Below are 13260 nucleotides of genomic sequence, written 5' to 3' on the forward strand. Positions count from 1 at the left end.
TTAAAAATTGTTATCACTTATAAGCTATTAAGTTTAAATGGTTTAATAAAAAATAATAGAAGTTTATAATATTTTGGTAGTGTCGAAAGAAAAAAGAAAAACTGAGAGTGGTGTTAAACTAGCATTGTCTTCCGGTTAAATTGTTAACTATTAAAAAAAAAAAGTGATTCAAATAATACAGCCATGAATAATTCGAGTGCCGAAGGTTTACCTGCCGTTATAGAAAGTTCGGATTCGTTTGATAGCGGCATCAAAAGTTCTTCTCGATCTCCATCATTAACATCCATTGACAGATGGCCTATATTTTTTTCATCTTCCAGAAAATCTAGACCAGAACGAAAATTTCCTAAACGTAAGTCATGTATAAAATTTCAATGTAATGTAAATCTAATCTGTATTTATCAGTTATCAACCATTATTTCTTTGTGGAAAAACCATTCGTCCCTCAACAAGTGAACACTTAATAGTTAATACTTCATTTTTCTAACTATGTAGAAAAAATTAGTAAATTTAGTAAGCTAACTTTAGCTAAACAGGTAATTGAAAATATAAATTTAGCCCTTAACGAAATACTGTCTATTCATATGGAATCACAAATAAAATGCATTGTGTATTTATCTTAAGTACGGGCTTATGTATAAATGTACCTTTATAAAGTATTTTAAAATTACCACAAAATAAGCAATAAGTTTTAAAAAAATATCAGAAAAAATCAGCCCATTGCGGTCTATTGTAATTTGTAACAACTAGTAAAGCTTTTACAGACATATAGTAGTTATAACTTATAGTTGTCATTGTTTGTTAACAATAATACCTAGATTTAAAATTAAAATACGCTAACCCAGTAGGTTATTTTAAGTGTTAATGAAATTAAGATAATGTTATAGTCTTTTAGCTGTAACAACATCGAAGATTACATTTTATAGACATAAAAATGTTTGTTAAAATGGATAAAAAAAAAAGCAAAAAAGTTATACACATTGAAAATTAGACTATTTAATGAATTTAAACTAATAAGAACTTGGTTATTTTATTTTAATAAAAAATGTTTAATACCTATATAATATCCAAGTGAATAAAAGTGAACCAATGCTACTTATAGGTACCTGACTTATAAGTTATAAGTGTTTACAAATAATTTATTTTAAATAAATATTATTTTATCAGTCATTCATTATGCAACTATACATTGATTTGTTATTAGAGCATACTGTTATTGTGATCAATAAAAATTATCACTAGGTAGAACCTATTTCTCCACTTTCTTCTTAACATTTCCCATAAAAAATTTATAATTTTTTGTTCTCAGTGAAAATTATTGAACAGTTTAAAAATATTATTGAAAATTTTATCTTATTTAATTACCTAATTAACAATAAATATATTATGTGTGTTATTGCAATTTTTAATTTTATTAAAAGTGAGACCACATTTATTTTTTGATTTGTTAATGTGCATAAAAAAATATTTTTAAATACCTAATTGCTCGCCTAATTGTTATGCAAAAATATGTAACAAAGCCAAATAGAAAGGGTGTGTAGTTTTAACAATATGACACAAGACATTTTGTTTAAATTTGCATAAAATTAGGAATATCAAATTGTTGTTTTTCTATCTTGAGACCTACCAAAACCTTGTTTCTTATAATACCATTAGCGGAATTTTGGTGAAATTACTGGGGGGCTGAGCATTATAATATGCTTATTACACCTATAGATACCACTGTACTAGACCCGCTCGCAATTATTTATATCAACAAGACAATTTACAAAGTTTGACATACTAAATAATTTGACCATAATTAAGTACAAAAAAAAGTTATGTGCCTTATCTTTAACATTTTAGAAGTATCCTAAACAGAAGTTATTAAGTTATTCATATTTAACTTAGAATTATAACCAATGGCGAATTTAAGGGTTCAAATAAAATCGGAAAATCCATAAGAGGTGCCTCGTACAAAATGTATAAGTCACATACTTACCCCCATAGCATGTTAGTACGTAATTTCATTGAAACCAGGATGATGCGCGACGTGGACGATTGCTGATAAACAACCTATGGGGGTATTATTACTTATTATTAATACTACATAATTACGATCATTCCAAGTTATGATAATAAGTTAGTAAAATCTTACGAATTTAATTAAATTTTATCACAGAATACTTTTTTATGATTTATTTTTTAATTCAGTTATTAAATATGAATTTTACAATTATAACTATTATTGTATATTTAGTCACTTTAAAATTTTGTGGGCCAGGGGGGCTAAAAACTGTACTTTGAACTTCTGGGAGGAACTTAGCCCTCCCCGATTTCCGCCCATGTATAATCCTACAAGTTGAAAAAAGCATAACTTTTAAGATTGTGCCACAAACTATTAATTTTGGAGAAAGAAAGATTAGAGACAATGTATTACTCAATTTATGTATGTGAAATGCTTTAACGTTTTAGCTTAAATAACTGGAATGGTATCTCAATACCAAGGATTTTTATTTTAAATAAATTGTGTGGATTCCATAACAATTTTAAAAATAAAATTAGTAAAATAATCAGGGTTCTTGGGTTTAAAACATATTATGTTTATAACAGTGTAAAATCCAAGTGAATATAGTGTTTTTTTTTTTTAATGAAAAAATACACCAGCTGAAAATAATTAACAGTCTACTCTCTTTATATCTTTATAAAAGATTACCAGAGCAGGACAGCCCTTGCTTAAATAAACTATTAATTATTTTATTTTAGGTACTTATTATAATATGACACTCCCTCGTATATTCTGGAATTAAATAATTCAACCTCAACCTTCTATAAAAACAGCTGATATCTTTTAATATCATTTGATTTTTAACGTAAAATAAAATAACCTATGGTGTACCTATTATTGTCTTATAATATTATAATTACAAATTACAATACTATAAAAATCACCTGCTTTTGTTTTCAGTGGCTTATTTACGGGGGGGGGGGGGGTCCATGGGTAACATATTGTGTTTGTCAAGAGGTTTATGAAACAGTTTCAAATAATTGCATACAAGTTTTTGCATATTATCATTAAATACCTATAATATTGATGATCGACTAATTGATGTATTAATAGAGTTCAGATTTTAAAGTATAATAAAATAGCAAAAAAAGCCTAAAATTGTTTTAAAAAAGCAAAAAAAGCATGACCAAAAATTAACATGGACCAGGAATAAAACTGAATAGTAAAAATTATTTTTAATTAAAAAAAAATTAACTATCATGTATTTTGCTAGATTTGCTGTAGTGAAACTGACTTTATTGTCCGATAGGATGTTTTTATAATATATAGAAAATGAATGCTCTACATCCACTGCAGGGATCGATACAATAGGTTTTTTTTTAAATTTTAAATCAAACCCATGTTAATTAATTTTGTTTGATGAAACGCCACACAGATTATTATTAATTATTTCCACCCTTTGCTTTTTAAAAGAACATAATTTAGTTTACTCGTAATTGCAGTTGCAATATCTCCATTAGCTTCATTCAACTTCTTTTCTGCGTTTAAGACAATATTTATACATTTTGTCAACGACTTGCCTAAAATGATACATATAATTTTGTATTATGATATTAAATTGTTTCAATACTTTGTTAAAAGTTACCTTTTCCCTCTAAAATGGTGTAATAATATCAGGTAGAAATCCAACATTTGTTGAAATATACGCAAGATTTGATTGAAGAGATAGTATTTTTACATTACTTTGACACATTGAGATTCTTCTTGAAAGTCTTAATACATTTAATAATCAAGCCGGTAACGAAAACAATAATAATCCAATATAACCATTTAGTCCGTATTCCAGGTCTTTACATTCCTTAATAATTTAATTAAAATATAATTGTATTATATTTATAATATACAAATTTCACTGCACATAATTGCAAAAAAGCAAAAAAAGCATTTACATAAAAAAATAAAAATCAATTGATTTATTCAACTAGAATGACATGAAACAAATGTATGTATAAAAATTAGATTTCTATCCCATATGTAAAAAAAGAAACATATGCTTTAAAATCCTAGCCCTAGATATTAATTTGTAGACAAACAATAGTAATTGTTTGTTATAAATTATAATGAAATCCTTATTAATTGATAGTACCAGCTATTTATTTTTTATTTTACACATCTATAGGAAGTATTCCTACAAAAAACAAACTGATTATATTTAAGTATGAAGGTAAACAATTTTTTTTCAAACCAAAGTTCTAATTGTTACCATTTAAACCAGTTGGTAAATGGTATTTAAAGTTTAATTCATGTATCATTCTAATATTAGTATATTTTATTATCGTAATGTTTAATTCCGGTGTTGTATACTACCTACCTATAATTTTTATTTACATAATTATTTTTTTTTAATATGTGTTTATATGAGCATAATATAACATCAATGTACTATAGTATAAGTCCATAGTATAATTGTATTAAAATATACAGAGTACTCTGAGTACTCTTTATCTCCAAAAGTATCTAATAACTTTTCCCCGACTTTTAGTCTTTATAAAATTAAAGATATAAAGACACAATGTGTTATGTACTTATGTAGGTATATATGTAGGTATTTCCAATATTTTATATTGTTTTTATTTTCTATGTTGTATTTATTGGTATAAACATTATTAACACTTGAATTTTACCCACAACCTCTATTTTTAACTTAACAATCTATGAAAATGTCAAATATTAAAGAAATTGTTTTTAAATGTATAACCATTTACAATTTAGATGGTAGGAAAGAAGTAATGGTAAAAGAAGCAAGGTCATATATAAACATTCTAAACGCTTATAATTCATTAATTATTAATCATAAACTTTTCCATTAATATTCAATAGGTACATCAATATTTAATATTTATATATCAATGACCAACGTTGTTGGAAAGTATTTTGTTTCGGGTTATGAATTTAGAAAATATAAAAATTCATATTTAAATATCAAAAATTGGTTTTGCTATAACACCGGGCAATTAATTAAATAAATAAATAAAGGCAATGTGTTGAAAATATTAGAATTTTGTTTGTTTAAAAATATCCAAGATTTGAAAAAAAGTTATCTCATCAAATATAAAAATAATAAGTATAAAGGTTTTGCTTGGAAAAAAAATCACTCTGTATAGTTATCTATGATACTTGATTACTGTGTTGCGCTCTGACCGCAGATACGTGTTAAATCTCAAGGGACGTAGGCGTAACAGTATACAAAATTAAATAAATACCATTTAGAATATACATACACTAAACAGATTGTCTAATTATTTGTGATATTTCTAAGCTTAGTCTATTACAATGTAATTTAAATTTTCAATCATATACAGATAGGTTTATCCTCAATAACTTACCTGCAATTGATATGGGTATCACGCATTCATGCCACATGAAATATAATCATTGATCAATTACATTAAATATTTTGATCGCACATTTTTACCAATGTAACCTAACTAAATGTCTTAACTTATCAGAACATCATTTTTAAAAAAAATAGGGAATATCGCTGTGTTAAGTAGGTCACTGTAATGGAAGTGTTAAATTTGAATTCAATGATAAAATGATAGATCGTTGTATAAAATGAAAAACTATTCCGGAGACAGTCTTATATTATTTCCTTGGATAATTTATTATAGGTATAATTATATTGCCATTAGTAATTTATTTTTATATTTGTAATACAGTAGGTTGATATAATTTTTCCCAAAAACAAATCGGTATAAATAACTTAAAATTAATCTAAATATTTGAAAATTTAATTAATGCGTTTGTATAGTAAAATGTAAATAATAATCTAAATTTATATGTAATGAAGAATAGTATTAATTATTGTCTGTAACATAGGGTTCAAGATCTTAAATATGGGTGGGGGTGGGTAGGTATTGAAATTTGAAAAATAGGACATTTTAAAGGTCGGTATAATACCATTATGAGGGGTAGGTCACATACAAATATTTGAGTAACACCAATTTTTTTTATGATACACCACTGGTATTAACAGTCAACAAATAATATTTTTTTAATTGCAACAAAAACTAACTTTAATTGTTAATTTTGACCACGCCCTTATTGTCTGGAACTGTCTTTTCCAATCGCCATTTCGCTGAAATTCTCAATACTTGAAATTTCATTTTAGATTCTGGGCGGAGCGATGAATGTATTGGTTTTCCAATGATGTGTGTGTTTTTTATATTTTTTTTAAATTATTTTATTTTAGTGTCTGTGTACACGTTAAGTAGTCGAAATAATGCTTCGATTTACAACTTCAGTTTCTTGTTCGATGGGAAAGTTAATATTGTTGGTGCATTGGGTAGGTCAACATTTTAGGAAAAACGGGAATTATTACGCAAAATCTATTTTGGTTTTTGGTGTAACTCTAAAACAAATGACCGTAGGTACATGCAATTTTGACTGAATGTTTGTATTAGCATTTTCAATATACCATAACATTTTGACTTAATTAAGGCTGTTTACGGACATTTTCTTTTTCTAATTTTTTTAGTTTTTTTATTCTAGAAATATCAATAAAATTGTATTTGTTGGGTAAAAAAGCTTGAAAACTTAATAGAAGGCTCCTAATATATTGTTTCAAAGACAGATAAAAAATATTAAAAATCCATAGTCACAGTATTTTTTTTTAAGCATTTAAAGTTCAAATTTTGAAAAAATACGTAAAAATCAAGAAAATAATCTAATTATTTTTAGTTGAGAATGTAATACAAGATTCCTCATAAGTTTGTCTATCTTTATGAAAAAAAAATGTCTACAAGCAAATCAAATTAAATTTTTATGAGCGTTTATATTTTTACTGCAAGATTGGATATCACATCTAGCGGTTTTGTTATTTTTTTTTTTTTTTTTGTTAATTTGTTGTAATTCAAAAACAAATAACTGTAGATATATGAAAATTTCACTGAATGTTTATATTCTTATAACTCTTTTTTTGTTGACTCTTTTTGAGCTGTTTACGGGCATTGTTACTTTTAAATTGTTTTGGTTTTTTTTTCTTTAATTGTTAATAAAGTGTTATTTGTTGAGTAAAAAAGCGTGAAAATTTAAAACATGGCTCCTAATATATTGCTGAAATAGCAGTTGAAAAATATTAAAAATACATAGACACAATTTTTCTTATAAGCATTTAAAGTTTGGATTTTGACTAAATTTATCAAATTTGAAATTTAATAATTATTTTGTAGTTAAAAATTTATAAAATGTTCAACTTGTATAGCTAAGGATTAAAAATTTAAAACAAGGTTCCACGTAAATATAGGTTATATATAAATTACTTAAATTACAATAATATCATAAAATATACTTTGTAATATCAATATATCATAGGCTGACAGAGTGTCTTCGCTCAGAATCGTCTTTCTTCTACAATGATACTATAATGACGTAACACTATTACAGTGACCCACTTGTAAACTTCTGTACAGCATAACGACGCCTACTTGACCACCTTTTTTTTTTAAAAGTTTTTTTGTGAACTAAAAATTTTTGCAATGGATAATAACACTAATAAAACTCTTGGTAGATAATTTTGCTATGCAAAGTCATTATTAATTAATATATAGGTATAGACTATAAATGTATAATATATAAAAATAACAAATTAAGATATAGCTATCAAAGTACACAAAAAAATTAATACAATTTATTTTTAGCCACAACCATTCTATAATAAATATTAATTATCGGTTTTATCGCATAATGTATGATTCTCCAGTATGACTCAATCATCAAGTTTCGAGTATTAATATAATTTTTAGTTTCTGAACGGAGCGATGAATGTATTTATTAATGCATTTGTACCTATTGATTTTACAACGATGTATTTTTTTCAATTTTTAATTATTGTTTTGAATTGTCAAAATAATGCTTTGACTTTGAGCATGATTTTGGAATCATAGAAAATTAGATCTAGTTTGTAAATTGTTGAGAAATAAAAATTGAAAATTCTCAGTATTTGGAAAATAATCAAGAAAAAGAAAAAACGGTTTGTGACAAAATCAATTTTATTTTTTTGGTGTAGCTCAAAAACTAGGTACTTTAAATTTTCACCAAATGTTTCATTGACCATTGTCGACAATGACAAATTTTTTAAAAATATTTCGAATTTGATTTTAGATATTTTATAGGCATAAGAGAAAAGTTTCATTTATTTCAGTTTTTTTTAATTATTGCCTATACAGGATACATATTTTTCTTTCGGCTTGAATTTTTAATATTAGCAGCCAAATTTATAGACGATACTAAGAAAATCTTAGTATTTAAAGTAAGTAAATACTTTTCACGACTGGTATTTATAAACAGTACTATAAGTTTCTCATAATTCATTAGTTGTTATTAGTGTAATTTAAAAAAAAGTTTAGCGACAGTAAGTTTTATGAGCACCTTGACAAAATTCTTCAAAATTACGAAAATTTGCAAATTATTATTAATTAGAAATTCATATAAAATGTTCAACATTTACCAAAAAAAAAAGTAAAAGTGTACCGGAATATTAAATTAATCTTTTAAGAGCGTTAGAACTTAGAAGTTCAAATTTTTATGACATTGGATATTAATTTGTAAATTAACGATTTTCTTATTTCTTTGTAATTCAATTACGAATAACGTAGATGCTTGACATTTTCGCCAGAGTTTTTTTTCATAATTTCTGATATTTTTAACAATTTATAGACATTTGAAAATTGTATAGATTTTTTTTTATACAAATCGATAAAAAAATTTTGTTGGGTCAAAAACCTTGAAAATTTAATACAAGGTCCCTCATACAGTTGAAAATATTTAAGATTGGTACATAAGAACGAGTTTTTTTTATTAACATTTTGACAAAACTCCTCTGTAAAATCTCGAAAATGTGCAATTTATTTTGTAGTTAAAAATGTTTAATAACTTCAATTTTTATAATTAAGAATTGAAAATAATACAAGGTTCTTATGAGTAGTTTAAACTGTATAACTTGTGAATGTGAAACCAAAAATTCTATAAATATATGTATATCTACACGATTTTTTTTATAGATATTTTAAGTTCAACATTAGACATTTAAACAAAGAATAACGATTTTTGTTATTTTGTTGTAATTTAAAATTATTATTCGAGGGTAATACTTGAAACGTCTAAAGTATATTATTATATTTTATATATACAATGACGTTTTCAAATTCAATTTTTCCGAAAATCAATTCAACCTAGGTACTTAGTGTATTACTATTTACTAATGTATTACTTTAAAAATATATTACTTTAATAAGAATAATATCATCATATATAGGTACTTAATAATACAGGACCGTCTTAACTCAGAATCGTTTTTCGTACGTTATAATGGTTGTTATTATCATTGAATTCAAATTTAACATATCCATTAGTCATTACAGTTATCTCTAGACACCTACTGTACAGCAGAGCGTAGCAATGAATTCCTGAATTGAGAATGTTTTGCGTTTAGAATCTAGTTTGTGTTTTTTTTTGTTTCATACGTCACCTTTAGGAGCAGTAAAAATATTTAAAAGTTTAACGTAGAGGGTGATTTTGGGTTGAAAATTGGATCTAATTGGAACATTGAGTGTCAAAATAAACGCGGATAAACTAGAATTTTAATGCAAAACCAGTTTGACAAATCGATTATATAATTTTGCTATGATAAGTACCTACTCCAAATTTTTACCAAATATTTATATTATAATTTTAGACATGAAATAATTTGTTACTTTAGGTCGAACGGTATCGAATTTATCAGTTATAGCTACTGGTCTGTACAAATTTTAAAAAGAATAGGTAATCAATGCTGCGTTCACCTACCTTTTAGGGCGAATGAGGCGACCCCCTGCATGAAAAAATACATTTATAAATTTAAGATCAACAGACTTTTGTCTTGATTTGAGAAGTGTAGGTCTCCTTTGTAATGAGTTGGTACCTATAAAAACGATATTTGCAACGGTACCGACTTTAACACCTCCTTCAAGCACCAATACTTTGAAGATTTGTATCTCGCATACAAATCAACGAAAAATAAAAACTTTAACGCGCAAATAAAAAAAAGAAAATAATTTTATTAATTCATAACCTTTTTATCATATGTTACCATTTTAAAATCAAAAGTTGATAGTGATTTATTCAATAAATATATGAGGGAAAAACTTAAAATATACAGTTTTAGAAAAGCATAAATCTAAAAGTTAAAAAAAAAATTCGACAAAAGTTAATACTTTTCGAAATAATTAGTGTACCCACTGAAATAGATCACTTCGTATAGGCTTCATGGGTACTAAGTTATTTATATCGAAAATACAGTCACAATTTTTATTTATAAGCGTTTAACATTCAAATTTTTACAAAAACTATAGAAATTTACAAATTATTTTGTTCGGTAGGTTACAAGTGGGTCACTGTAATGGATGGTGTTAAATTTGAATTCAATGATATAATATCCTTGTATAAGAAAAACGATTCTGAGTGAAAACGGTCAGTCAGCCTATGATTTTACCAAGTATATTTGATAATATTATTGTGAATAAAGTAATTTATATATAACCTATTTACGTGGAGCCTTGTTTTAAATTTTCAATCCTTAGCCATAAAAGTTAAAAATTTATAAATTTTTAACTACAAAATAATTAATAAATTATAAATTTGATAAATGTTGTCAAAATTTGAACTTTAAATGCTTATAAAAAAAAATTGTGCCTATGTATTTTTAATATTTTTTAACTGCTATTAGAACGATATATCAGGAGCCTTATATTCAATTTTCACGCTTTTTTACCCAATAAATAAAAATTTATTGATATTTATAGAAAAAAAACTAAAGATATTGAAAACTGACAATGTCCGTAAACAGCTCAAAAAAAGTCAAAATATTTTCAACATTTTATGGTGTATAGAAAATGCTAATAAAAACATTCAGTGAAATTTTCAAGTATCTACAGTCATTCGTTTTTTAATTACAATAAAATAAGAAAATTGTTACATGAGAAATCGAGTAAATATCAAATGTTGTAAAAATATAAATTTCAGACGCTCATAAAAATTTAATTTAAGTTTCTTCTAGACATTTTTTTTTTGATAAAGGTAGACAAACTTATGAGTAATCTTATATTACATTTTCAAATCTTAGATTAAAAAAGAAAAATTTTTATGAATTCTCAACTCAAAATAATTTGCTATTTTTCGTGATTTTTCCGTATTTTGTCAAAATTTGAACTTTAAATGCTTATAATTAAAAACTGTGACTAAGGATTTTTAATTTTTTTCATCTGCCTTTGAAACAATAACCTAGGAGCCTTCTATTAAATTTTCAAGCTTTTTTACTCAACAGATAAAATTTTATTGATATTTATAGAAAAAAAAACTAAAAAAATTGAAAACTGACAATGGCCGTAAACAGCTCAAAAAGAGTCAAAATATTTTGTAAATTTTATGGTGTATAGGAAATGCTAATATAAACATTCAGTCAAAATTTCATGTCCCTACGGTCATTTGTTTTAGAGTTACACCAAAAACCAAAATCTCGTTTTTCCTTAATTTTTCTTTTGTTTTTCACGTCGCTTGTGAAAACTACTGGGAAATTTTTACTTTTGACCCCCCAAAGTACCAACTAGATTCACTTTCCTATCAGAAAAGTTACTATTGAAGAAAATCCAAGCACTTTTACTGTCCTAAAAGGTGATGACAGACACAAAAATAAAATAAAAAATAAAAAAAAATAAAAAAAAAACACACATCATTGTAGAATCAATACATTCATCGCTTCGCTCAGAATCTAAAATATAAGATCCCTCGTAGTTTTCTCGACATCTGATTTTGTTGTTAGGAAGTTTAGAGGAAAATGTACTCTATCCCCGCCCCCTAAAAATAAACCCTATAGGTGCAAGGATTGTCATTGTGCACTGATCATACAGATATACAATAATACAATATAAATAAACGAATATGGAATTGTTTGAAGTTTCAAACCCTGGTTAACGAAGGTGGGGTGAAAAGGTAGTATCCGTAGCGATGCATTGTGTCTAAGCTAGGTTTTATTAAATATAACAATTTTGTTATAGTCTAGGACTCCAGGAGCTACTAACGGTTTGACCTTACCCATTTTAGCTGAATATAATGAAAAAGCCAATAGAAGGGTTGACTGGATCGTTGGGAGGGGAGAGGATTAAAAAAAGTCAACCAATTTTAGCCAATAGTCAAAACTAAATGATTCTAGATTATTTAAAGATGTTATAAAAAATCGACAGACAAAAATTCGGACTCAAAACATATAAAAAAAATGTTTATATAATTGTATTTTATTTTTTATATGTTTAAGTCCGAATTTTTTTGTAACATCTTTAAATAATCTAGAATCATTTTGTGTTGGTGGCAGACACGCTAAAATATCGGTTGACCTCCCCCCCTCCTAAGCTGTTCAACATTCTGCCGATTTGTTTATTGTATTCAGGAGGCTCGATTCTACATAGACTATAAAAAAATAAAGTTAATTAAAAAGGTCAAACCATCTGTAGCTCCTGGACCATTATGTTTTGGCTATATTTTTCTTAAAATACAAGTTAAGTGCCGGTGACCAGTGCGGATACAAGGAGGCGTCTATGGGGGCTGAAGCCACCCTTCCTTACGCTTTTGAACATTTCACTCTTGCCTACCTAATTATATAATATATGGAATAAAAAAGCTAATTTTGTTATTAAAGTTTGTTATTATTATTTTATAATATGCAAGTATGATGAATATTTTATTTACTATAAAAATTAAACTTAATGCCTATGCTTTCATAGTTTTATGTACATATACTTGAAGTACAGTTTTTCGTCTAACCCATTAGCCCTCCTCCCTCTTTAATTTCTAGATCCGTGCCTGCCGGTGACAGATCGTCATCAAACGGAAGAATAAAAATTGAAATTGAAATATTCTTTACATTTTTTTTCGTTCTAAGAGCGTCCTTCAGATCGACATTTTGAATCTCAATCGTCCCCTTGGGCCTCACCCTATTTGTGAGTACTGAGTTATAAAACCCACCCCTTCTGAACTGCGGTAGGTAAATAATAAATGTACCTATCTTTCCGTAGGTACCTACTGCTTTGAATTTTTAAATGTAATATCGTAAATATGATGAAGTGAGAGAACACGCGCGTTCCGTTTACAGTGCGGTAAATAGTGTTTAAAAAAAAATATTGACGTCAAGTCACACCTACACATAACACACGCACGCATACATGTCCCACCACGTCAAAAAA

At 26.4% G+C, this 13260-nt stretch overlaps 1 protein-coding gene across 3 annotated transcripts in view; it reads left to right on the top strand.

The window, feature by feature from the left end:
• Positions 1-13260, top strand: part of LOC132951610 (RUN and FYVE domain-containing protein 2) — a 23115-nt gene continuing 9855 nt past the window's right edge. The window contains exon 1 of one of the 3 annotated variants that reach the window (XM_061023411.1): positions 1-352. In XM_061023411.1, the coding sequence (XP_060879394.1) occupies positions 184-352 (169 nt within the window). In that variant the 5' untranslated portion in view covers positions 1-183. The remainder of the gene's footprint in view (positions 353-13260) is intronic. The other 2 variants (XM_061023408.1, XM_061023410.1) reach the window with 2 other exon arrangements.

This window comes from Metopolophium dirhodum, chromosome 9, assembly GCF_019925205.1.
Source record: "Metopolophium dirhodum isolate CAU chromosome 9, ASM1992520v1, whole genome shotgun sequence".
In the NCBI taxonomy this organism is placed as follows: Eukaryota; Metazoa; Arthropoda; class Insecta; order Hemiptera; family Aphididae; genus Metopolophium; species Metopolophium dirhodum.